The following is a 26,040-nucleotide window of genomic DNA, read 5'->3' on the forward strand; positions in this document are numbered from 1 at the left end:
CTGCAGGTTTCACAACAACCATTTTTTTCTTCATATACACACGTGTTGTCAATCTGGCTTGTGTGCTGCATAAGAGGCATCGTAACTATACCTGAGCATTCACCATAGAAGTCCCAAAATTCATCTTTCCTTCTTTCACGGTCATAAACGTAGACAGCAGCAACGTGAGTCACGATGGTCGTGTCAGTTTTTGGACATCTGAGTGGATGATGGGGATGTAAAATGGGGTTTATTGCTCATTATGCTGTGAGAGCTGGAAATATTTGAGTTGAGCCTCCAACACACCTTGGTATCAGGCTGAGTGACTGTGCCCAGGTGTGAGCTCTCTCCGCTGCTTATTTCATTTCTGTTCCTCTCGCTCGTGAAATCGTGTCAAGGGAAATTATAGAATCATGAAATCAACGTGTGCAGGGTAGTGACTGAGACAGAAATTGGAAACCATGAAACACTTGATTGTTGCATTATTCAACGTGATCTTTTTTTTTTTTTCACTTCTCACAGTGTGTGTGTTCTTCTGTTTGAGCATGTGACCATATGGCAGTAATGACGACATGACAATTTTAAGCTAGTGATTAAATACACACGAACACCAAAGTGCACATATTTTATTGGGCTGTAATGTGACACATGCCCATGAGACGATGTTGAAAATTTCCCAGGACAGTGCTGGAAATACTATAGGTCACATTGATCTGACCTCCTCTATTGCAATTACCCCAGTCATTTCCTGGGGGGCGTTGCATTAGTTCACTGCTCTTTGCTAATATGGTCAGTAGGTTCCATATTAGTTACATAAAAAAAAGCAAAGGAGGATTTAAAGAACGATCCACCACTGACTGCTGCCCACTGTACGCTCATAATTGCATAACTTCAAAGCAGAAGATTTGTTATGGATTGCCACAGTGATGAGACTGGACCAAAGGTGGAGTCCTGCATAAAAGGTAATTTCAGAGACCATAAAAAACTTGTCTATGAATGGCCTCTGGCATTTTTGGGTTCCAATTTGTCTTTCTTTCACAGGAGACCAAGTCAATGAAACACATTATTCATGGAGCACTCACCTCGTTTACTGGACACATTCCCTGCAAGAAACAGCAGTTATTGCTTTCATGGCATGAGGGGTCAGCTACTGATGAATCCTGACACATCAGCACTGTCGGGTCTCTCAGCTCAGAGTGTGGAAGGCACACAGATGTCAGGTAATCATGAAATATCACAACAAAACTGGTTGTAGATTGTAAGGGGTGTTGCGGTATTGAGAGAAATCAGTCAAATTAAATAAATACATTGATGTAAAAACATACTTTTCATTCTGTTCCATGTAACTCTCTACAGATCTATTAATTTCATGGACCTTTCTGGTTAAATGTGAAGAAAAATATATACATATCTTTTAAAATCAATTGTCATGATTATCTAAGACCTTGTTTTTTCCTTGTTTCAAAAAAAAATTAATTTGTAAATACCTATTAAAGATTTTCATACTTTGAATCAATGTTTAAAACCAGGATTTCGTGAGACTGACGCAGATGTGTCCACACATGGGTGGCATTAGGATAGTTTCATGTTATGTTGGTTGAGGTAGCAGTGGTATTATTTATTGTGACATTTTTATATTGACAATAGATCAAAGTAGGTTTGTGTAATGGCAATAAAGTAACAAAAACAGCCCCAGGCACCATCTTATTTGTATTATACACAGTATACTCCCTGGCATAATGTGTGAGTGTCAACAGTGTATTCTCACAAATAACACTTTTTACTTTCTTGCGTTGCACCATTCATGCAAATTGAAAATCTGTCTTCCTTCCATGGCAAATTTTTCTCAAGTTTGAGAATGCACCATTTTTTCTGAGAGTCAGACTCTGGTGGCCATTAGAGGAAGTGCAGCCCACATTAACCGGTGGTTTTGACTTGGTACACTCATGTCAGTCATGATCTTTCTATAATAGCATTGATTTCTGCCTCAGGCATTATGCTATTGAAAGAACATTAATGAGATCACAGTTGTAGTTGGTTTGAATGTGCCCCAGCCAAACATAACTCAGAACTGTTTTGCATATGTTCTCATTGCATCCGACCATTTGTGCGCGCTCATCTGTTCAAATGTGCGTCCCCCCCAGTGAGTGCAGCATTTTTATTTTCTCTGATTACTGATCATGCGTGAGAAGATTTGACTGTGTCTTCCACAGCCACGGACAGACAGATAAAACCAAGCCCACCCCCTCAACCGCACACAAAGACACACAGTCATGTCTCCAAGACTCCAGAGGACATTTCATGGACATTTCTTTGAGTCACACTCTAGCCTAAATCGAAAACCTTAAAACATGCCCTTGCCTTAAAATGTATCATTCACATTAACCATACTATGACCGTGTTAACAGATTTAGGTCCCCACAACATGACAAAAACGCAGACCACTCACACACTCGCAGATGACTGATGGCCCTGGGCTCTCCTCTGTAAATGACAAGTGCCATCCATAACAGGCAGGCAGGGGCTGGTAAAGTGATTACTTTCATAACACACAGTGTCCGGGTAAACACAGCTGGCACCACGTCTGTCACCCTAGACACGAAGGCAAATTGCTCAGTCCATGTAAAGTTACAGATTGTGTTTTAGGTTGGTCTTAACAGATGGATGGGCTGCACCTTTATTCCACCTCACTGACCGAGGCAATGGTCTGAGCCCGAGGATGTCAGGGATGGACAAGTATGATAAACATTGATAAGATACCGGGAGGCACGGCGGAGCAGATTATAAACTCATTATATGTCACTATCTGATAATCACATGCATTGTAATTCATTACAAATCTGGCACAGCTGTATAATGGGATTTTTATCTGACTGCACCATATCCTGATTCTAATGACTGTGCTGTGATTTGCTTATTACATTACAGTATAAGTACAAACACAGTGTATTGTCTTAAACATTTCAAATCTTTACATACCCATGGTACACCCACTCCACTTTATACATTTGCCTGATTGGACCTGTGGGTGCAGTATAGACTGTTTACATAGCGATTCAGGTCTCATATGACAAACTCAGCCAACAAACAACGGGCAGATTGAAACTTTGGGACGTCACTGACAGTCAATTCTGTTTCACTATAAGAAAGTATCAATGTTTCTAACGGCTTATATTCTCCAGGCCCTGCATGAATATGTCATGAACATCCATTTCATGTTTTAATGTTGTGCAGCTGCCAGTATCATTGTGCATTGCATCATGGGACAATAATGTACTGCATACTGAAAGTAGGAACACTGACTTTTCCAAGTTATATTTAAAGTTGGAGCCAAATGGGTGTTTTTTGGTTTCTTTTTGGCGTGCTGGTATGCCACGCCAAAAAAATGCAAAAACATGTTGGTGATGGGTCATGTCCCACAATTAAGTATTAAATATATGTGTGTGTGTGTTGGACATATAAAGATTCACACAATTAAATCTCACAAAACAATGGTCTGTTAATTTTAAACAAATACTGATGACTAAGAATTCACATTCTGCGGGTGGCCATCAGTGTTGAGCCAATCAGTGACAACAATTAATACTGTAATTGTAAACCAACTACATACTTATAACTAAGTATATAATAGTACCATTTGTGATAGACATTGGAAAACCACAGGTACAATTAATGACGATATATTTTCCGGTCTCTTTATCGTGCATTCTCGCCTATTTTATGAAACATGCATCATTAATAAGCTGAGTTTCATTCATTGTCATTTTTCCTTCCATGGAAATTGCTCAATTGCTGTGAAAGTTCCCAGCTGAGCTCAACACAGCTTCATCAGCTAGAATAACTGAAAACACCAGCGTGGACGTGTTAATAGAAAAAAGGAGGAAAGGAGGTGCAGGTTGTCAGTGATTCCATAAAAATAAATGTAAAACACTGACGGGGGAAAACGTTGATTATGAAGAACTTGTTTCATCTTGAAGTGAAATGAATGAGTTTGAGTAAATCATCTTTGGGGCTGAGGATTGCAAATGACCTCAGCTGCTTTGTGAAAAACACATCTGTGGTCCTCTCTTCATTTTTTTTTTCTTTCTTGCATTTGTAGACACTTCATTCCAAAGATAAACACTTGCTCATACACGTCAGTTCTGTGGGTCTTCATCAAGACTCAGTTATTTTCTCAATTACTATGCTTAGTGTGATTTTTTGAATACAGCGGCGTGTGAAAGAGATATTGCTTCGGAGCTACGGAGAGGAAGACACAGATGTCAGGGGACATAAAGATAATTAGTGAGTGGCTGTCACAACAGGATACTGTTGAATGACAACATTATTTGTTTCCCTCCATCAGTAACTCATCATCTAATTAAAGGTGGCACTTTATCTTTCACATTACATCCAGTGTCTCACCATCAAGCCTCAGTGTCACTGTTTCCCCCTGTCCCCCACTCGTCCCACCTTTGGTTTCGTCACCACCGTTCCCTGAAATGCTCCGGGGTTTTACATTGCATGCATTGTGGGGGATTTAAATAGAACATTCTTGGGAGGACATCTGTGACGCACTGTGCCTTTTGGGTAATCGCATCATTAAGGAGCTGTACAGTATGGACAGTGGTAGTGTGGACAGCTGGGCAGGAGCTTGAATACCAGAGGGTGGATGTGTGAAAGTGATTCTCTAAACATCATGGTTGTAGATAGAAAATATATATTATACAGGATTTTATTCAAAAGTGAACAATATTGAAGTGGAATGTTTCAAACCTGCCGATCCAGGTCCTCCAGTCTGAATGTGACCTCGGAGCCCATCGTCTGACGCTGAAGGGTTTTGCATTTTATATGTAGTGCTGTTGTGTAGTCCTGGGTATTTATTTGCGTCCTTTAAGTTGTTGACTTTTTGAGTAAAAGCACATGTGTAGTTCTTTTTGATGCTTCAGTTTAACTGTAGTGTTGACTTGACTAGAACAGATCCAATGATTTGTCTTAATTCTCTTTATTGTTTTGTCGGGATTTTTATTTTCTTTTTATTTGGTCTGCTTTTAATCTTTTTATTATTCTTTTTTAAATTCTTCTACCGATCAGTGCATTCTCTGTGTCTTGCTGTTTTAATGATCTAATGAAGTTTTATGGCTGCGTGTTAAATGTGTGTATGATACTTGATCTATCACCGTGTTCCTTGCATGCACTCGGCATTGAGAGGTTTTTTGTTGCTTAAAACCACCTTTGTCTTTCTCTGGAAATATAAACTTCAAATAAAACACCACATAAGTTTAAAATATTGGACCTTAGCGTGTGGATGACAAAATATCTGCTGTAAAAAAGTAACGGCTGTTTTATCTTTTGTAATTTCTTTGACTCATGACTTCACTCAGTCATTATTTCCCAGCATGCATTGATTGCGTATTAAACTTGTCCAGAGACCTTCCTTCATAGTCTCTGGAAAGAAGTCTCAAGAAACACACAGTAGGTGATGGGGACTTGATGTTCATCTTTAATGAAATTTTTTTTAAAATTATGGTTAAATTAGAGCAAATCACAGTAAAGGTCAGTGTCAAATTCTGTGCTTGCCTGCGTCTACATTTGAATAACAGCATTGGAAGCAGCTTTGTATTGTGTTAATAATGAGCTGTGGTACAAAATAGCTCCATGGAGCCGCTGCACCTCTAAGTTCATAATTTCTTCAAACTGGGAACATATAAGTGATGTACAACTTATTATCTTGAGTTTATTGAAAATAATGATAAATTTTAACATTTACAAAATCTCATATAACAGCTTAAATTGAGTTAACTCCGATTTGTACAGCAGCAGGGTGACTTTTTAAATTAAACTTCAAATGATTTACATTCATATTTGCTCTGTTGGCGACTCGGTGCTCTACGTTCAGTTTATTATATTATGAAAATTTCCCAAACCAGTATCCAGTTTCCAGTGTACTGCAGTTCTTAGTGTTTTCCTCGACAGTTCACACGTGATATATAAATATATTTTCACTCATGTACCTGCAATTCAGCCATAAATAATTTGGGCCTTTTAGAAACTATGTAATGATCTAATGTTAATTAGCTACTCCCATCATGTTTGCACTATTTAGCTTTTATTAGTGTGACACTTCTTAACAGTCAGTTAAAAAGGACTGTAATGGAACGATGTTTGGACAGAGCTCGTCTCTCTGACATTTGACACATTTTCAATAAATGTCCTGATTTACAGCAGTTTATTTCTTTTCTAAAGTCCTGTTCTCGCTCAAGGACAAAAATCAATGTTGACTCACTGTCAATTTTCACCCAGCACACATTTTATTAAATTGGGTCCATTCACTTCTCGAAAACCGTTGATTAGATTCACCCTTGCCACGGCCTGTGCTGCGTCAGTGCAGGAGGGCAATTTTCCTTGACCGCCTACTCCAGCATGAAGCACGACAGACAGGTTTCTCTCAACCGTGGCTTTTGTATTGAGCTGCTGCCATGCCAACACAACCGAGCCACCCGGCTGCCATCGGCTCGGCCCTCGAACTGATGTCGAGCTGTTAAAACTCCTATAAAGACAAGAATGTTCGGCTCAAGATCTACCTCCATACACCAAAATTTAAGTTGCATCATATAATCCCCTTTTATATAGAGTGTGGTGATTTGGGAGTTTAGTTATTGCATGTATTGTTGAGGATGTAATTTCCATGAAGAAGACAAGATGTTAGGCAGGGGACTGATCCCTCTGTCTCGTGGCCTGCACACATTCCAGTCTTGAGGTTTTCACACAAATTCTGCAGCCAAGTGAGGGTTGATAAATGTTTGCCATAGCAAGATGGTACCTTTAGTGAGAGATGAGAGAATATAGACAACAAAGAACATCAATGAAACAGGGAAAAAGATCAAGCGCTACAGTTGGTCTCCACACAATCTCATGACTAGTTAAAGAAACGAGATAACAGACTTGCTTGCGTCACTGTGTCTTCTATCGCTCTCCTCCCAGCCTGCACTAGTTATCTCGGATGCACTTGAACCTGCCAGCTCATGTTGGTGGAGACAGACAGGAGAGCACACGCCTGGATTCACCTTAACTGTAACGCTGAGGGAGATGTGTTTTCATGCTGATGATGTCATGATTCATCCCACTCTGCCTCTGATATGGTCTTATCTCAGGGTTCTGACATTTTGCATTTGTAATCACATGTGTACACACTTTGAGTCGGTGGCAAATGTTTGCTCGGAGGATGTCTCGTAAAAATTAATGGCATTCATGATTGTTTTTCTGTATATAAATAAAAGACAAAAGCTTTTAAAAGCTTTTATCTTACATTTATGTGGACTAAGATATTAATCATGTGGACTAATGTCCTGCGTATGATTCCTTTACATTCAATTCAATTTTACATTTACATTTAATATCCAGTGAAATTTCATGCATCCACAATATGAAAATCTGTAGCAAACAAGAAGAGCCTCCTATTACCTGCTGTATTTCTAATCTCGAATGCCTCAGATTTCTTAGTTTCTGAGTTTATTCAGTACTGAAAAGAACATGTTCCCTAATTAGATTGGAAACATGTGCAGTGGATGTAATTATAACATCTCAATCATGCTCAAAATTCATCTGGATTGTTTTATCAAATTTTTTTTCCCAGGAGGCTGCCAAAATTAATTTGTTTGATTCTAGTTGGCGAACAGCTGTCGACAGCTTATCTTCTTTTAACAAGCAGAAAGGGACATTCTTGTTTTCTCATAAGTATCAAAGATCAGATCTGTCTTGTAGCTTTCGCTTTGCATATACACCATATGTGATGCAAAACTCTTTACAGGGAGAGGGAGCCAGCGAGGAGGAGAGAAAGGGAGACTAAAGAACATGGGCTCTATTCTGAGGTGCAGACTTCCATTTAGAGAAAAGTGCAGGTACGTATCTCTACCTCTTCAAATTCCATTTGAAGATCCCCGTCTGGCCACCTCTCAGTGTGTTATTGCCACATCTCAATGCATGGAGCTCTGAAGATAAGAGCTTTTTGGTCCCCCTCTCATGGCTACCTAGTGCAAACCAAGGTCAGTGCCATTATGCTTTTGCTTTTAGGACTCGTGATCTTTAGAAATGAAACAAAAAAAAGTCACCAGTTTGTGCGAAAAGGAGGAAAAAACATAGTGAGGGCTCTTGATGTCAAAAAGTAATGAATGGTATAAATATCTGGCAAAATAACATGCCACAGTTAAGATATTGTATTTCAAATTCAATGTTGAGAACCTTCATTTTCATTATTTAGGATGATTATTACTATTATTTAATATTACAGCAATATTGCACAGAAGGGCAGTGTCTGTATTATGTGCATAAAACAGCCTCAGCAAACGAAGATGGTCAATTTTGCTGTTAATGCTTTTGAATTTTAAAATTCATAGGACCAAATAAAAAGGGTAGATTAAAATTAATATTTATAAAAGTGGTTATGTTCCCACAATTCCCGCCAATGTGCAAGAGTTCCCTCTCTAAATACTGTATATTCTATCTCAGAAGGGCTAAGTTTTTATACAGAGACTTTGATAACAACATGTTATATGAAGAGTCAACTTTGAGTTTTAACTTTTTTTGTTTCTTTAAATATGCCACATAATCCTACTGTATGAATCACTTAACTTTTTACGATGACCTCCCAGCATAAAGAAAGTGATGATGGTAATGATACATACTGATTATATTTATATATTCACAGAGCTGAAGGGACGGCTCTACATAATGCACTGAATAGATACTTTCTGCAGATATCAGTACTGAATGTCCTCGATCATCGGTCTTCATTTTACATCTAAAGCACTGCATTGTTACAGAAGGCTGATGTGCAAATAAGTTTAACTGCTTGTGCTGTGTTGAATAAAGAGCTCTTTGTTAGTCTTGCTGCATTGTTTAATATGGACCTGCTTCCCAGTCAGGACAGTAGGACCATCTAGTGGCTGATTTCTATATTGTTAAAAGATGCAGAGAATTGCAGTCATTGTAGTCAGAAATGTTTAAAAAAAAAAAAGAAGTCCCAGTGGAACGACACAAGGGTCGTGTCTGACAGGAAATCTGCGATGCTCTGAAGGCAGAACAATGCAGCTCTTCATCACACAGCACAATGCAGCAACAGTCTTCTGATTGAATCTGCTCCTCGCAGAGGAGTCACAAATATTTCTGAAGTCTCTTATATTCTGGCCCCTGTCTGAAGAAAAGCTGAACATCTTGAGCTTTGTAAAGAAACTTGACAGAGAAGTTGTATTAGATTGCATTCGACTAAAGTGAAGGAAAAATGGGTTTTTCTCAGCTGCTCAAATATGTTTTTTTCTTTTTCTCAAGCAGCATATTTACAATGCAATGCTAAATTAGCTCAACCAAAACTGGAGAAAAGAAAACTGAAAACAACAAACATGAAAACTTAACGTAAAAAAATCCGGTGCAATAAAGAGCTTTAAATTTGGGCCCTTGGTGCCGACTGTGGCCGGCTCATGACGGGATGGTCTGAACCTGAAGCATGACATCATGGGAGAAGCTCCACTGTTTATAGCTCCTTCTTCTCCAGGAAACAACACTTAAGTTAATGTCAGTGAGTGTTTACCAAGAGATAAATATTATACATTAACAATAGAATAACACTCTTGAAACAATGATGACGTATATGTAAATTTCAAATGGAACAATTCCAAATGGAAACAAGCAAATAGCAAGGAGAGAGCCGGAAAAAATGATTGTTAACTTTTAAGTTTTATTTAAAACACAAAAACACTTCTGAAGAGTGAATTATCCCTTTAAGGTCGTGATTTCAAAATGTTTTGTCTGGTCTTCCTTGCCCTATAAATTCAGAAGTGTCTGTTTGTAAAGTGAGTTGAGCACTTTCATATACACTAGATTCCTGAAGAGGTACAAATTAGTCAAAACAACGTTTCTTTGTTCATCTGCCACTCCTCATAATCTGTGCTGTGGCCTCCTGGTGGAATGTGGACTCCAGAAGCATCAGGCAAAAAGACCCGTCAATAAATCATTTTCTGGCTTCACTCCACAGTGAAGTTACAGTGGTAGGTTATCAGGCATCTTTTGATCAAATCTGAACACGTCTTCCCTTTTGTTTGAAAGCAACAGATGTGAGATTGGTGTCATCTTGGGATAAATCTCCACAGACACTTAATAATTGAGCGACTCCTAATTTATGGAAGCAGGTTTTACATTTTGTAATTCACAGCTAGAAGCTCCACAATATGCAGGACTTTACTCTTTTTTATTTAGTTTTACATATATATGTATTTTTCCTACTAATTAATCAGTTAAGTGGTTGCACAAATTCTCTCCTAAAAAATGAACCTTTGAATTATTTTATTTCTTTAGCATTTTGATTCCAGCTTTACCATCTAAAACCATTAATGTCAAGTCAACCAAACAATGACTGATTCATAAAAAGCACAGACGTTCATTTCATTTAATGATTTATTGACATGTACTTTTTTTTTTATTTCCACCATGGTTTCCCTTGATACCAATAGTATTTACCATAAAGTTTCTTTTTTCATTTAAATTACATTTATAATGTTTTACTCACATACACATTTATTGTTTCATTTTCTTATTGCAATAAACAAGAGTAGCCAGAATGAGTCAGGTATTGCTACAGTTCGCCATACAAACTCGTTGTCCCCCGTGACAATGAAATTCAAAAAATAACTTTATTGGCAAGACAAAAAAATTACACCATAGCCTCTCTATCTCTCTCTCTCTTCTCTGGGAGAGACTGAGGGCAGAATAAGGCTAAGGCTAGGAGCCTAAACACAGCTAACATGAAATACCTGCCCAGAAAGTAGGAATCTAACATTTATTTCCCATACGTGAATGATGAGATGGATCGATGGAAATAACCACAGACTGAACATGTTAAGGACAATATGAACATATCTGTGGTGCTGCTACTTGACTGACCTACCGGGGACAGGACTGCAGTACTTTGTCAGGTCGGGTCATTGATTAGGTCTGATAGGAATCCAGGATGACTGATAAATCTTCCTAAACCAAACGTTGGTGCAGGTTTTTGTTTGTTTTGTTAGGGCACTTTAGCTCCAGGTCACTTCTGTCTCTGAATGGTGGGGGAGAGGGGGGTGAGAGCTGGTCCCAACACACACAAGAGTACATATGGTAACACACACACACACACACACACACACACACACACACACACACACACACACACACACACACACACACACACACACACACACACCAATGGGAGAGAGAGAGAGCACGGATCCTGGAAGTGATCTCACACGCAGAATGAAGTCTGCAAAGGAGGCTTCGTCCAGCAACAACAGAAAAAGAGCACAATGGTGGAAGCTGACCCAGAGCCAGCTTCTTCTTTAAGTAATGGCATTGTTAATGTTCCTCAGGACTTACACTTAAACACATTTCACACACGCAGAAAAAAAAATGCAATTCAGTAAGTTGAACAAAAAAAAAATAAACACATCTATCTTTAATCCCTTGATACCTGGCATTGTACCCTGTTCCCCAAGCAGAGATTACCATAGTAAAAAGGCCCTTTAATATGAAGGGTCGGTACCTAAACCCAGCTCCACCTCGGTCTCTCCCTCTTTAAATCCCTGCGAGGGCTCGCACTCGCCTCATGGAAGAACAGAAAAGTCTGTCAGCTGGCATGCTCCCGGTTTACACATGACTCCAGACAGCATGTCACAATGATAACAGGTCACTCTGATAAAAATTGCTCATTGCATTGCAATATTCAGACAAAGGTAAGACATTAGAGCTCATTGCTTCTCAATGAAAGGGCACAGTGTACATCTTGTTCAGAAAAAAAAGGGAGTGATAGCTTCAGGCTGTCGAGCGCGACAGGTCTGCGGCCGCCGAGCTCAGCTGAGCTCCTGTGGCCGCCCGCTGAGTTAGATTCTGTGTCTATCTGAGTCAAATCCACGATCCATTAAACTCCTCCCCCTTTCTGCTTTTCCCTTCACGGATGCAGATATCAACATTTTCCATCTACAAAAATATTTTTTATTGTGTTTTTTTTCTTATTTTGCTCATTTGTATGCATGACATAAACACGAACAGTCCTAACCAAACAAAACAAAGTGCTCACCAGTCTTTGTAGAAGAAAACAAATCATGGTGCGTTTCATGGCTTTCAGTTGTAAGACAGGAAGTATTGATGGACGCCTTGGGCTCAAGCTCCCACTGGCCTTGCTGTGTCACTCCGGCTCCACATCATCGCTAAGAGAACGTATTTGGCTTGGCTTTCATCGTCCTCTTTTTTAATTTGTTCCCTTTCAGCATTATGGTTGCCAGCGCCGATGTGCCCTCGACCATAGACTAATTTAAACCTTTGGATACGGGGGAGGTGAGGAGGATGGGGCAGGAATGGAAGAGGGCAACCCAGTGACGCAGAGGCCTGACCCTTCAGGAGCTTATTGCGTGGCGGCGGCTGCATGCAGACACAACATGAACACATCGGAGCCCAGGGTCACACCTAAGTCAGACCTTCACACCTACACAGTCAATCAAAAGACCAGGGTGAGGTCCAGGATGTCAATAAATGTTTTTTTTGATAACTTCATGTGAATAGAAGTCTCACGCTTAAATCATATGTGTTATGTTCCTAAACATTTCTCATTACTGTGAGTAGAAGCACACAACCTTCTCATCTAATGGAATCTAGGCTGTGGACAGGGATTGTGTGTTATACAGCAGTACAGTACGTACCAATGTGTGAATTCTGTTGTTTTCCCCATTGTCTCTCCCCTTCGGAGAGGTTCTGCTCTGACTGATATGAAGGTTGGCAGATGTGCCCTGCAGTGATGCTTCTTGGTGCAGTCTATTTTAAAAAACACAGATTCGTTCAGGCCTGTGTGTGTCTGCATGCCGCCTGGGGTCAATCCCTCCACTGACCCGTGCCAGCCCTCCTCTCACCTCACCCTCCCAGGAAATGACAGTGGGGACCGCAATCCCCCACAGTCACTTCTCTGCTCCCTCAAACCCCCCACCCCCCACATTCACACACACACACACACGCACACACACACGCACACACGCACACACACACACGCACACACACGTACGCACACAACCATCAGACGTGCTAAGATGCGGCCACCACCTGCCTGTCAGCCCGAGTCATGCTGTGTCTAGCGAGAAGCTAAGTGTCACAAACTGAAGAGTTGCTGGCCTCCGGTGCAGAAGGGGGCATGTACAGTACGGCGGAGGCTGCCACAGCTACATGTGACGCAAACAGAGAGGACCCTACTGACATAACATTACTGTCTTGGTTTTTTGAGGTGCATAGGATGAGAAGAACACGTTGAGCCGTGATGACTGAATAATGACGTAACACTACATGTGGTTTAATGTTTCTAGAAAGGTCTGCATGGGTTTTGTCTGTAGCGATCGAGGCGGCCGTGACAGGGCCACAGTGCAAGGGAGAGGGACCAGGGGAGGTGAGAGATGCCCAAGGGAGTTCAATGCATAATGAAGATCTCTCCTCTGCTCATTCCATCACCCAGAAGTCTTTGAAATGAAGGGAGAGTTTCAGGTAAAGGGAAGAAAGAGAGACATATACTTCTACTCCTCTCTGCGGCTCCTTTCCCTTGTTTTCTCTCAGTTCGATATTTAAATGATTGGATTCCCCGCCCCCCCCTATCAATTGCTGTTTGTTGATCATGTTTGTATCTTCACAGTGTGCTTTTGGAGTGGCTGTTCCTGACTGGCCGGAGTCAGCCGGTTATGTGTCAGTAAGGGGAGAAGAGGATTGGCCCGTGGGTGGTGCGGATGGGCCCCGGAGCAGGTCTTAGGATGGCGTGGCTGAGAGGTGGGCCTTGCAAGAGGTGATGATGGTGCGCGTGTTGCCCGGAAGCTGCCGCGCGGAGGGCCAACTGGTTCGACGAAGCTGCAGCGGCCATTGCTGCAGCAACAGCCAAGGGGCTGGGCAAGAGGCCCGCACCCAAAGCTTTGCTGAGATCCTTAGAGAAGGTCAAAGTAGACTAAAAACAGAAGGGGGTGAGGCAGGAAACAGAAGACGAGGGGGAAGGGAGAGAGAGGGATAAAAGAATTAGAACCAGAAGGTCGAAACATGTCGGCGAAACAAATATAGACCTTCTTTTTCAGACTCTTTGGATCTGTCATAATGCAGAGATTTCAGACACAGCCCAAAACAGGCACACTTTGAAAGGGACCAGATCAACATGCTTAAACCACGCGTCATGTTCTTGTTTATCACTGTGTATTTGCTTTGTGGCTTTCAGGTTTGTTGACTGAGTCAGAATTAAACTGTGAGCTTGAAAGGTTACCGTCAGATCAGCTCCCCTGTGCTTCTTGTGTCGGCTGAGGAGGGGGTTAGGCTTGCCCGCCATGCCGTCCCGGTGCCTTCGACTTGATATGTGCTGGGAGGAAAGAACACAGGAAGACAGATTAGCCCCACTATCTGTAAGTATAAACGTTTTCCATTCAAACAGATGAAAAATCCAGCCACATTGGTTGATTATCTTCTTTCTACCTGTTTGAGTTGCAGTTCGGAGTTGACCCGCACGTTGCAAATCTCACAGTGGAAGGTTCTTTCCTGAGTGTTGGGGTCCACCGGCCCCCCTCCCTGCTCTCCAATGGGTTTGGGGCCCAGGCGAGGATACGCCTTGATGGGGCCCAGCCCGCTCCGTGCCTCCAGGATAGTTTTGTGTTTGGTACCTGCACAAAGAGACGCACACAAACAAATACACGGCAATGTCATTAACCGAGATGAAATTACCTATTTAGAAGCTAATGGAATAAAATGGAGTAATACAGTGGAGATGTATCACTATTTATAACATATGAGTCATGCTGCTTTCGCCTGACTAAATGAAAATGAGCATGTACAGGGTTTCTCTGCAGCTCAATGCACTGAAATCAGTAACAGCCACAAAGATCAGAGCATAAAGAAAAGAATATGTATGGGGCCCTTGATTCTCCAGTAAATCACAACATATGCAGGACATAAATTACAAAATGTGTTGCAATATAACGTTGTAGTGCCAGCTTTGCACCAGTAGGTGGCAGCAGCTGGACAGCTGTGCAGCTAGTGATGTGGAGGAAGAACTCCAAGCCCCCTCTAATGTTAATATTATAATAACAGATTGATTATGTTGGAATGAGGGGAGAGGTTGAGATGAGGTCATATATTATTTGCAGTATGTAGTAAATTATCTCCACCACATGTGCCAACACCAATGAAAGCACAAAACCACTGAAGCTTCACCTTCAAAATAAATAATTTTGCCCGTAAATGTCAAAGTTTGAAATTTGAAGGGCAGGTTATTATGAGAAGCAGGTTTGTCCTGGCGTGGATTTCAGATTATTTTCGTGCTTTTTACTGTTTCACAGTGGGAACAAATAAAGATGTCAAATTCTGAATGAAGTCCACGCTGTGAAATGGTGCCTGCTGTTGAAATGCCATTGTTTCTGGGAACCATCAATAATGCTGAGCATTCAAAACACTGAGCAGCTTCATTATAGAAGTGTGTTCAACACAGTGGACATAGATCAATATATAACACATAAACTCAGACATCTTAATGTGCTGACCCCCTGCGTCCTGTTTTAAATCCAATTATTATTCCTGCAATAATAAAAACTTGAATACTGAGCAGTTCAGAAGAAATATATTCTGTCAGACGCCTGTGATAAATGATGTCCACACGCTAAAAATGATTTAAGATATTCTGAACTGTGGGGATGCATGTTTCATACTTTCATGTATAGCATTTCTCTTTTCAGTATATTTTTTATAATTTCAACAAATCCCAGCGGCTGAATATGCAAGAAAGATCTGATATAGGAAAGAAGCGCTATTACTTTCCAATTCAAGTGGTCTGCAAAGCAGCACATGACAAGAGTGTGCCAGAATAGTATCTCATTAAATAATCACACGTTTTGTTCCTGGCTGAAAGAACAACTGCTTGGCCTCTCGGCTCTCAGAGTAAAGTCCTGCACTGTCACTGGCTCTGACTTTGAATCTGAGTCACTCTCTAAAATCCCTTTGAACGGAGTCAAGGTTACAGAAGAGAGCGACAATCGTGGAGGTCGGGTGGCAGGTGGGGAACATGGAGGTTGTGGCCTCCATTGGGGAGGAAAGGGGCTGGAATGGCGGATTTTGCTCGTGGCCAGAAAAGTGCTCCTGGGGTGTCTGTTTTTGTCTTTGTTTTATTTTGGTAGGACAATGGACGGCTCGGTGGAGTTTTCGTCTGTGTGAGGTTGACTCACAGCGTAAACCGACACACATGGAGACAAGGAACATTTGCAAACACAAAAACATGCAGTGCGTTGACAATAAACTGCATAAATACTAAAATAACATTACATAGGCTTCATCAATCTTACTCTCTTCTCTCTTATACGTTGGTCTTCTCTGCAGTTTGTTCTGTGTCACGCATTCTGCTCATGTCTTTGTGTCTGCACAGCATATGCTTTTAGGTTGGAACTATGTGCTAACATGCACCGTAGTGATTTTGAGAATGATTGAGGGTGATTGCTTCCAGATCATTTCGCTCATAGAGTTTCAGCCATTTCCTCTCCTATTAATCCAGTGGATAAACTTTATTAATTATCTAACCAGGCTGTGGTTATGTTTAGAAGCTGTAATATACTCTGTGTGTGTTTGTGTGTTTGATCTCTTGCTTTACTTCCATGTGCCAGTACATAGTCAATGTGCTGGTGGGCAGATGTAATGCAAATGTGCTGTTAGGAAGTTGATGCTACAGAATGAATCAAAGTGTGACATAATGTGAATTCTAAAAGCCTTCCACTGGTTAATCGGACCATGAAGTGAGTCCATATTTTATTGATTAACACTTCAGCATTAAGAGGTATCGGTTGGCTGCCTTTCAACAATCCTCAAAGGAAGCGGGATTGAGTTACACTGATGTGGAGGCCGTCCCTTGATGTGCGTTGTACTTTTTCTATGCGGAGTAGATGTGCGTGTTGGAGAGTACGACTCCCTGAAGACAGGGTGGAGATCCAGCAGGTAGAAACTGCTCTCAGAGGTAAACAAGGTCACAGGCAGCGCTGAAGTGTGTAGGCCATAAAGAATTAAAGCAGGCAGACAGAACCTCGGGGGCTATTTGGACCCCCTGAGAAAGTGTCGTCCTGCGTGAAAGCTGTCTGACTGAATGTTGAGGCTGGTGTTGTACTGAGATCACACACATAACAGCCTATTTTTCTTTTATTTTCCCTCTAAATCCCCCATACAGTGGTTACACGCCTAAACCATCCCTCTCTACAACTTCTCAAGAGAAAGGCTCCAGGCTATGCAAAACACAGTTTTTTTTTTTTTTAAACGTCTCCTGCTGCCAATGACAAGATAAATCATGAGTCTCTGAGTCGGGGGGGCAGGCTGTCTTTTAGATAATGATATGTCTTGTGTGATTGGGGTGTTGATGTGTTAGCAGCGTGCCGTGTGAGAGAGCAGACACTCTCAGGTGAGGTGAGGCACCTTGACTGAGCCGCTGGAACCAGGAGATCAAGGCTCGGTTACAGAGGTGCTGCCCGTCAGTGTCAAACAGATCAGCTGTCTGCTGATCTGTGTTATTCTCTGCATCCTCTGCTGGGTCGCACTCAACCTGAAACACCTACTAAGGACATTTCTTCAATCGACTTTATGCGTGTGTGTGTGTGTGTGTGTGTGCAACTTTGAGGAGGATTAGCTCATTTAAATATGATACATCAGTCCATTAAATATCAGTAGATCTTTACATGCACTAGTTTATATGTGATTACCACCAAGGAGGATATATTTTCATCGGCATTTGTTTGTTATTGAGCAGGATCTGAAATTGTGTGAAATTTGGTGCAGATCCAAATTAAAATCTGAATCTTGTGAATTTAAATGTGGTTTTATAAGGGGGCTGTTGGGCCTTGGCAGAGGAATTCACCTATTGAGGGACATTCTAGTTCTTTATGAAGTTACTATTTGATTTTCCTGGCAACAGTGATGTTAAGCTTTCAAAGTTTTTGAAATTTTCATTTCAATTTCAATTCTCTCCCCCCTTTCCACCCACCTCTCTTCTCTCCCCCATTTCTAACCTCTCGACCCCGACTAGTCGAGGACAAATTCCTTTTGACACACACAGGTTGGGAAACATTGTGTTTGCAGCAACAAAATTTTGTTTTGAGAATCCAACCACAGAGAAAAAACAGAAACTCAACACAACATCCGAAGAGAATCACCCTCAATCTCTCGTGGTTGGATTGCCAGTTAATTTCTGGCATCAATCAGGGCTCACACATGAACTCACCCTTGTTGTGGGCCTCCAGCTGTGACAATGAGTTGACTGCCACCTTACACAGTGAGCAGTACAGCAGCTTCTTGGCCTTGTCCTCCTCTGTCTCTGGGTTGGACGGGCTGCTGGAGGCTGAAGCGCCGGCGGCTCCCGCTCCGGATCCCAGCTGCTCCGAGGTGGCGCTGCCACTGCCGCAGCCTGGGGAGGGGGAAGGGGGGATCAAGGGAGGGGTGAGGGTGGGCAGGAGGGGGCACACTGTGGGCACGGAGGTGTCCATGGGCGTGGTGGGCGGGTCGGTAAGAGTGGGAAGGGGCCCCGGGGCCAGCAGGGGCACATTTAACTGTGAAAGAGGCCGTGGTTCATCTGCAAAAAACAAAGGAGAGAAAGAAAGTAAGTGTCAAATGCGACGTGTGGAAGAACATAAGCACTTTTATTGTCCAAAAAGTTAATTACACACACAAGAGAGTCGGACGCCATTGTCTTTAAACTCTGTGGTGAAAGCTGCAATTCAACTCTACCATGTCAAACCACATGGGTAAACAACACCCAGCTCAAAGAGGAAGGCTGCTCCACAGATTAGACAAACCAGCATAAAGCGCTCACAGGCGGAAGTGCTTTGTATTTCCTACTGTACAGGCCCCTTCAGAGAGCGCTCCTTTTAATTAAAGCTACACATAAACTGGTTTAGAGGAGGAAAACTCATGTCCCACGTGTTTAAAGGGATGGCCATGTGGTTAATATGTTTCAAGGCTTTTTGAAGTTTGCAGGCCAATCTTTCACTGATGTGGTCTGAATATCTTCCGAAGCGAGGAATAGGAAACAGATAGCTCAGCCTGCATGTGCATGTTTCCACTCTTTCCCACACACCTGCTGTTCTTGGCAGGGGTTGAAGCTAAATGACACTTTCTTTGTCATAGTTCAGTACGGTGGGTCCAAAGAAAATATCATTAGGTGAGCTCTGCTCTCGCTTTCTGCACATGTCTCCCTCTGCTCTCTCTCCCCCTCTCTGTAGTTTCTTATTGTTGTTTTTTCTCTTTTCCCTCACGGAACATGTTTATACATACATTTCCAAACACATGTTTCTGGTCAGCCACTCCCATGCGCAATGCCTTCGGTATTCACCAAGCAGTGGGCGTTGGCTGAAAAAAGACCCCCTAAATTTGGGTGGGGTATTCTGAACTCTCCCATCAGGAGGCACCAGCAGGCCCCTTTCTCGAGCTCCCCAGGATGTAGCGCCAAAGACAGACAATGCAAAAAGCCCCAGTGGATTATGGTCTTAAAGGGATAACGTGGAGTATTTCTGTGAAGAAAGAAGTATTGACTTTAACTACTCAGTTTCCTTTTTAAGGATCACATGCTTTGTCGTTTTGTCACATGACAGAGAGCATATATGGGCCGTGGTGTTTTCTGCTTTCGTTCCACCCTGAGACTCTTATGTGACTATATGGTAATTTGTGCATTGTATAACTACAGAGCTGCTCTGCCTATTCTATTGCATCATCTCTGGTGAAAATGCCATTTTGAGTGCTTTCCATTCCACCGCTTTCCAGGATCAAAATTCCCTCTCTTTCCATGGTGAGAGTTTCCAGCTGCAGAGCTGCTGGCTGCATGTGGCGTTTGTCAAACAGATGTTTAATTAAAAAGGATAAAATAATTTCTTGCGCCGACTCTCTGCAGCAATAGAGAGGCCATAAAGCAGGATCAAAGTGCTGTGTGCCGGCCTGAAGTGGTAATTGTGACTCTTAATGTGCCTGCTTGTGCCACTGTGCAACTGAGCTATAGTTGGGTTGACTAGCTCAGAATGACTAGGCAGAATAATAATAACGATAAGTAATTTCCAGTATGGATGTTGACGTTTGCCCACACACAGCACAAACACATGTCCATTAATTCATAACCATGTGGGGGAACAAACGCAGGATCCACAGAGCCAATAACATGTGGTCTGAGTTAAAATCAAGAGGGGAGAACAGAGGTGGCTGCCCAGATAGAAGTGAGGGATAACCTGGAGGACCGCCACGCCGAACCATCACATCCAGTCACCATTACACTTCATACCACACTGAACGTATCCTACGCTCACCCCCCCTTAGTACAAGTTCAGCTTGAGGCCAACCCCTTTAGGCTGCCTAGCAATGAAGCCACAGTAATGCACTGAGTCTGTCCTAAAACCAAATCCCCTCCTCTCAGTGAGTGAGTGTCTCTTTTTGTCACATTTAGTGTCTAGAATCCAAAGCCTGAAAGATTCTGCACAGAGAAGACAAAATGCCTTATTTTTCCTCACCCAAATCTCAAAGTATCCAATTTTCAGAGGTACTCGATGCTTCAGAAAGTGCTGTAAGTCTAATTAAAGATTGATAAGGCAGTTAGCTGACCTTTGTCCCCTTGTAGCTGGCCTCACAGCCAAACAGAAGAAGGGATTATTCACGGGGAGAGGTCAGCGGAGGGAGATAACTCAGTCCAGATGCTTTACACTACAGCCTGGTGTGTCTGCATGGACTTAATCCGCTTCAGGAAATTAAAGCTATGTATAGTATGCAGTCCGTGGGGAGAGGTTCTGTTGATAAAGCCACGGGATTGAATACAGACCGATTCAAATTCAGGCCCAAGGAACTTCTATTGTTTGCGGGGGGACAGTCAATGTTCATCCCGATTCCTTAGGGGGGGACATTCTATCTTCTCGCAAAAGCTTTTTTGGAAATTTAAAATATATCTGATTGTGGAATTGGTGTGGAAGGCAGAAAATTAAAGAGTTCCTGCGTAAGCTTTTAATATGCCTTTACATCGTGAGGTCTATAACTCAAACTGGTCCTCACAAAAACAGAAGTACAAGGGTCACGCGAAAGAGGAATGAATGGAGGGCGAGAGATCCCATGTTTGATGTTATAAATAATGTAAAGTTGAGAGCAAAATCACAGAGTTATGGCTGTAGTTAGTGTGGGACCAACATTATGCAGATGTGGGGCAGATCACATGTGCTTTTTTAATGTAAATATCCATTCAAAACAGTGCAATTAAAATCCAGGTAACCAGATTACAGAGGTTTACTTTCAGTTTCAAGTTAACAGGTTTGCCTCAGCAATGGGGTATTGAGTGAGTGCGGCTATGGCAATTTGTAGGGCAGGTTTGTTTCATTGTATGTGTGTGTGTGTGTGTGTGTGTGTGAGTGTGATCAGGGGTAAGAGTTACATAGGCAGGATGACATTGTCTGCCACCAGTGCCCTGCTGGTACCCTGCCAGTGCCCATTCTTAATGATTAACGAGCAACGAAACGTAATGCAAGACCCGAGCCTCATTCATTATGCAGCTGGGTGCTGTTTTCCCCCGTCTGGCCTACATCTGAACTCTGAGTCGCACACTCCCACACAAATGCACACATACACACTGACAAGCAAATTATGTTTATCAGATAGCCGTGTTATTGCAGGTACATTTCATCAAATAGCTCAACTACGGAGGAAAAGTCGGGTGAATTCCCAGAAACTAAAAAGTCCAAGACAAACAGCAAATGTATCAGCTCCGTGTAAGCCGACACTGCAGTCACCTCACTGCCGTGCAACCCTAGCCCTCACATGCAAGTCCTCTGTTTAATTGACCTTGGGTGTGTGTGTGCGCGCCCTGCGACTGTTTGTGTGGACTCAAGCGCGCTATAATATCAGGGTGGTTTTAACAGGGCCCTTCATTAGTGTGGGAGTGGCAGCGGAGGGATGAAGAGAATGGGGAGGCAGGGAGGGAGAGCAGGGTTTCTCTCCAAGTAAACAGCTGCCTCTCCATCGGCCAAACCCTCAGTTCTCCAGGCCAAATCCCCCGGAGCCAAAGGCCTCGTCTTTGGGGATAACACTGACCACAAACCCGTGAAGGGCCGTAAAAAGTCCCGACCTGCTCTGGCAGCCATTGGGTTGAAGAGTAAAACAAAAGCATAACTGACCTTCCACTGTTTAAGCCTTCAGCAAGGTCTTAATGTTATATCCTGTTTATGGCCATCACTATTTCATGTGATTGTGTTAACGAGAAATGATGTGGCGTGAAAGAAAAGATCATTATTGCCATGCTGGACTGTGTAATTGTTGAATGTCTCAGGATACTGTGATACTGTTCAATATCCAATATCAACAAATAAACCATTCACAAGAAACACACGCTGTTTCAATGGAGTTGCACTGTGAGAAATATTCTCCTTCCTCGCACTTCTCCATGTGTATAGGGCTTGCACAGGCCAAACCACATTGTTTGTGTATGTGAGTTTGTCTACGTGTTTTTGTTTATGTGTGTGCATAAACTTATGTGTGTAGCCCAATGTGTCCTTGTCCGAGTAACCCCTGCGTGACCTGTGTTAGACTCTACGCAGCCCAATGTGTCCGTTCTATAGATGCATGCATTCCCAGTTGAGGTCATGAACAGAGCGGTGGGACACACAGGATGTACACACACAGACACACAAACACACACACACACACAAGTAAGCAAGCATGCAGGCAGATCAGGAAGAGATGAGGTTCCAGGGTCACGAGAAAAACGCTTGGATGGAAAAAGGCATTCTTTCACATGTTGCTACTTTCAGATCTTAATCATGGCAGGCTTGTTTTGGCTCCTCGTGTTTTTGGAGCTCACCCCGGGAAGTCTTACTGATGGCGATAGGCCTGGAGCTGATGTCAGATCCCCCATGAGGGAGAGTGAGTGAAAAGAAAAGGGCTTGCTTCTTACTACTCTGGATCAGCAAGAATAAATTTGAAATGTTACTTTTATGGATAGTAAAATATGAAAGTCAAAGACAGTGCCTGGGCTATATTTGCCTTTTATTGGACCTGTTTCATCTCCGTTCATCATCTTTGCTCTGTGCCCTCCTGTCAATAAGGTGGAAATGTCTGGTAAACAGTCAGCGACAGGAACCTTTTGTAAATGTCACCGAAACACGACTGGTCTATTCATTCCCTCGTGTTTGATCCAAAGACAGAGCGGTGACACTGAGGCAATGGAAAATCTCCTGAGTGGAGAAAAGAGAAGGGCAGAGGCACACATGTACCCCAGTCTCTGAGCTATAGCTTGAAATAGGAAGACGAGCATGACAGGGAGAGAAAAAGTAAAACCAACTAATTCTGCCAGATGTGAAATTACTCTTCACTTATTTCAGATCAGCTGTTATCTCTGTGCTTTCTGGCTTCTGGTCCCATTCCACAATGGTGTCATCTTTATTTTTCTCCCGTTATTACCACGTTGGACTCAAGCAGCATGGTCTATTTTAACGTTGTGGTGTCACACTTACTCAGTCACATGAAGACAAACACATGGCAAGAAACTGCCACGTTTTCATCGCTCAATGCCAACACACCCACTCACAGTCTAAATGGACGAGCACCAAACCAGTTTCACGTTTGACCAGCTGAACAAAGCATTGCTGTGGTTGGACTGGACTAATACAGACTGTGGTGGGGTGATGATGCTTTTACTTTCATCCACCTGTCACTCGGAGAGCGAGACACCTGACATCTGGGTTGGTTTACTCCTCTCTCTCTCTCTCTCTCTCTCTCTCTCTCTCTCTCTCTCTCTCTCTCTCTCTCTCTCTCTCTCTCTCTCTCTCTCTCTCTCTCTCTCTCTCTCTCTCTCTCTCTCGCTCTGCTGCTCAGCTGTTGGCCAGACAGGATCAATAAAAAGTGATCCCCTGGCATGTTGTACTAAATTAAACTGAAAAAGCAGAGCCTGTGATGTAAACTGATGGTCTAACAGTAAACATCTGTTTGTTTGAGCTTCATACACATTCTTTCTACTCTATTTTAAAGTAGACTATGGTTGGAGATGTAAATATTTTCCCTCTTGGCAGAACCGACTGCCCAGTGCTTGTAAACGGACGTGAACATGCTGCTTAAACCTCAATTTAATACCATTTAAATTTTTTAAATTTTACATGCTGGATTCACAGGAACTGATTGTTTCATCTGTGTTCAACTTTTAACGCAACTTCCCCGGAACTCTGAGTCACATTTAGGCATTTATGAATTATTTTTTTTATTCTCTCCATCCAATAAACACTGTCAGTGCATAAAAATAATGCCGGCGCCAAATCAGACCACACACAGAGCTGATTGGCACACAAGAAAAACAACACACTGCAAAAAGCTGCAGTGATTAGATGCCTTTGTTATTCTTGCATATTTTCCATTTCATTTTCCAGCAAAACGATAAAAGCCACCGAACATACTGCATGGATTGAAATGATTATTTCTACAACAAAAGACACATCTTATTTGTTTTTTGTTTCTTTTTTGTGTTCTAGTCCTGGCAATATTTTCTGCTTTCTCACCCGCTTTGCTGGGCTCAATGTCTGCGATGGTGCTCGGGGGTCCGGGCGGAGACGGGGCGGAGATGGGGGGCACAGTGTGAGGCTTGTCCCCCTCCTGAGGACGACTCTTGGAGGTTTCGATGCCTTTGACTCTCCTGGCGTGGCGGTTTCCTTTGTAATGCGCTTCTGCCTGACTCTATAAGAGAACACGGGACAAAGTACACGTTAATATTGCAATCGAACAGGTAAAAAAAAAAAACATTTCAAAGTGGATACACATGCTATTATGTTATTATGATGTAATCCAATATACTGAGACTGGAGCCACAGACAGCAGGCAGGTTTACAGTGGACAATCAGATTGATTACAAGCATGGGAACAAAAAAGATGCAATGGTGCAGTGAAGGAGACACCTGAGACATATACCTGTCTGCCCCGCCTGCAGCTCAGTCCTCTTACTGTCAGGTTTCCAATTTAACAATAAATAAATCATGCAGTATATGCAGACTTATGCCTATTGTGGGTGATCGGTTTGTCTCCATTGGACTAACTGCTCTGCTTAAAGTGACATACATCCTCTGTAGCCTCTACTGTACTTGACTGACATTACTAGAGCCCTGCTGAGCGACAGTATGACGCCATGCTATCGGCCTGGAGAACCTATAAACCCCTCACTGACACAAGCCTACCTCCTACAACACATACACATTATTACCATACATATTATCAACGGGCATATCTGGATTCTTACGACATAAATAATGCTGACTGCACAGTCCCAGACATAAAGTGATAATTCACCCAAAAATTTAAATTCACTCATTATCTTCTCACCACCATGCAAATGGAGGGGTGAGTGAAGTGTTTGAGTCCATAAAAAACTTTTGGAGCTTCAGGGGTAAACAGTGTTGCAGCCAAATCCAATACAATTGAAGTAAATGGTGACAATTTCCTCAAATATTACAAAACAACAAAGGTTAAACATAAAATGCCTCCATACTGCTCCTGTGGTGTCATCCAAGTGTCTGTAAGCCCCGACATTCACATTCCACTCGAAGAGAGAACGAGGCTCCGGAGGAGGATAACAACACGGTGTAAATGATGGTGTTTCGAGTGGAATTTGAATGTCAGGGCTTACAGACACTTGGATGACACCACACGAGCAGTATGGAGGCATTTTCAGTTTTTTTCTGTTGTTTTTTTTTACGTTTGAAGAATTGATCACTATTTACGTCAATTGTATTGGATTTGCAACTCCAAAAGTGTTTTATGGACCCAAACACTTTTATTTTTGGAAACTGGAGATCACCGGGCATTCAAGCCAAGAAGAAAAAAATGGTGCAAAGAGGTTTATATCAGAAGCTGTAGCTACTATACAGATAGAACAAGCTACGAGCTAATGTGTTTGTTCGGTGCGTAAACAACAGAGGTGAGTCATCTGACAGGAGACTCCCGGAACGTCAGCGGCGTCTGTGTCCAGTCTGTGTTTGTTTGTGTCTGCAGAGAGGTATGTGAGTCGGGGACAACATGGTGGGCGAGATG

General features: G+C 42.3%; 1 protein-coding gene across 2 annotated transcripts in view; it reads right to left on the reverse strand.

The window, feature by feature from the left end:
* Positions 1-10,393: 10,393 nt before the first annotated feature.
* znf385a (zinc finger protein 385A) overlaps positions 10,394-26,040 on the reverse strand; it is a 55,398-nt gene continuing 39,751 nt past the window's right edge. For both annotated transcript variants that reach the window (XM_035160035.2, XM_035160036.2), the window contains 5 exons: positions 24,519-24,693; positions 18,236-18,583; positions 14,467-14,651; positions 14,261-14,353; positions 10,394-13,954 (listed from right to left, as the gene is read on the reverse strand). In XM_035160035.2, coding sequence (XP_035015926.1) covers positions 13,703-13,954; positions 14,261-14,353; positions 14,467-14,651; positions 18,236-18,583; positions 24,519-24,693 — 1,053 coding nt within the window. In that variant the 3' untranslated portion in view covers positions 10,394-13,702. The remainder of the gene's footprint in view (positions 13,955-14,260; positions 14,354-14,466; positions 14,652-18,235; positions 18,584-24,518; positions 24,694-26,040) is intronic.

Source organism: Hippoglossus stenolepis, chromosome 6 (assembly GCF_022539355.2).
Source record: "Hippoglossus stenolepis isolate QCI-W04-F060 chromosome 6, HSTE1.2, whole genome shotgun sequence".
Taxonomy (NCBI): Eukaryota; Metazoa; Chordata; class Actinopteri; order Pleuronectiformes; family Pleuronectidae; genus Hippoglossus; species Hippoglossus stenolepis.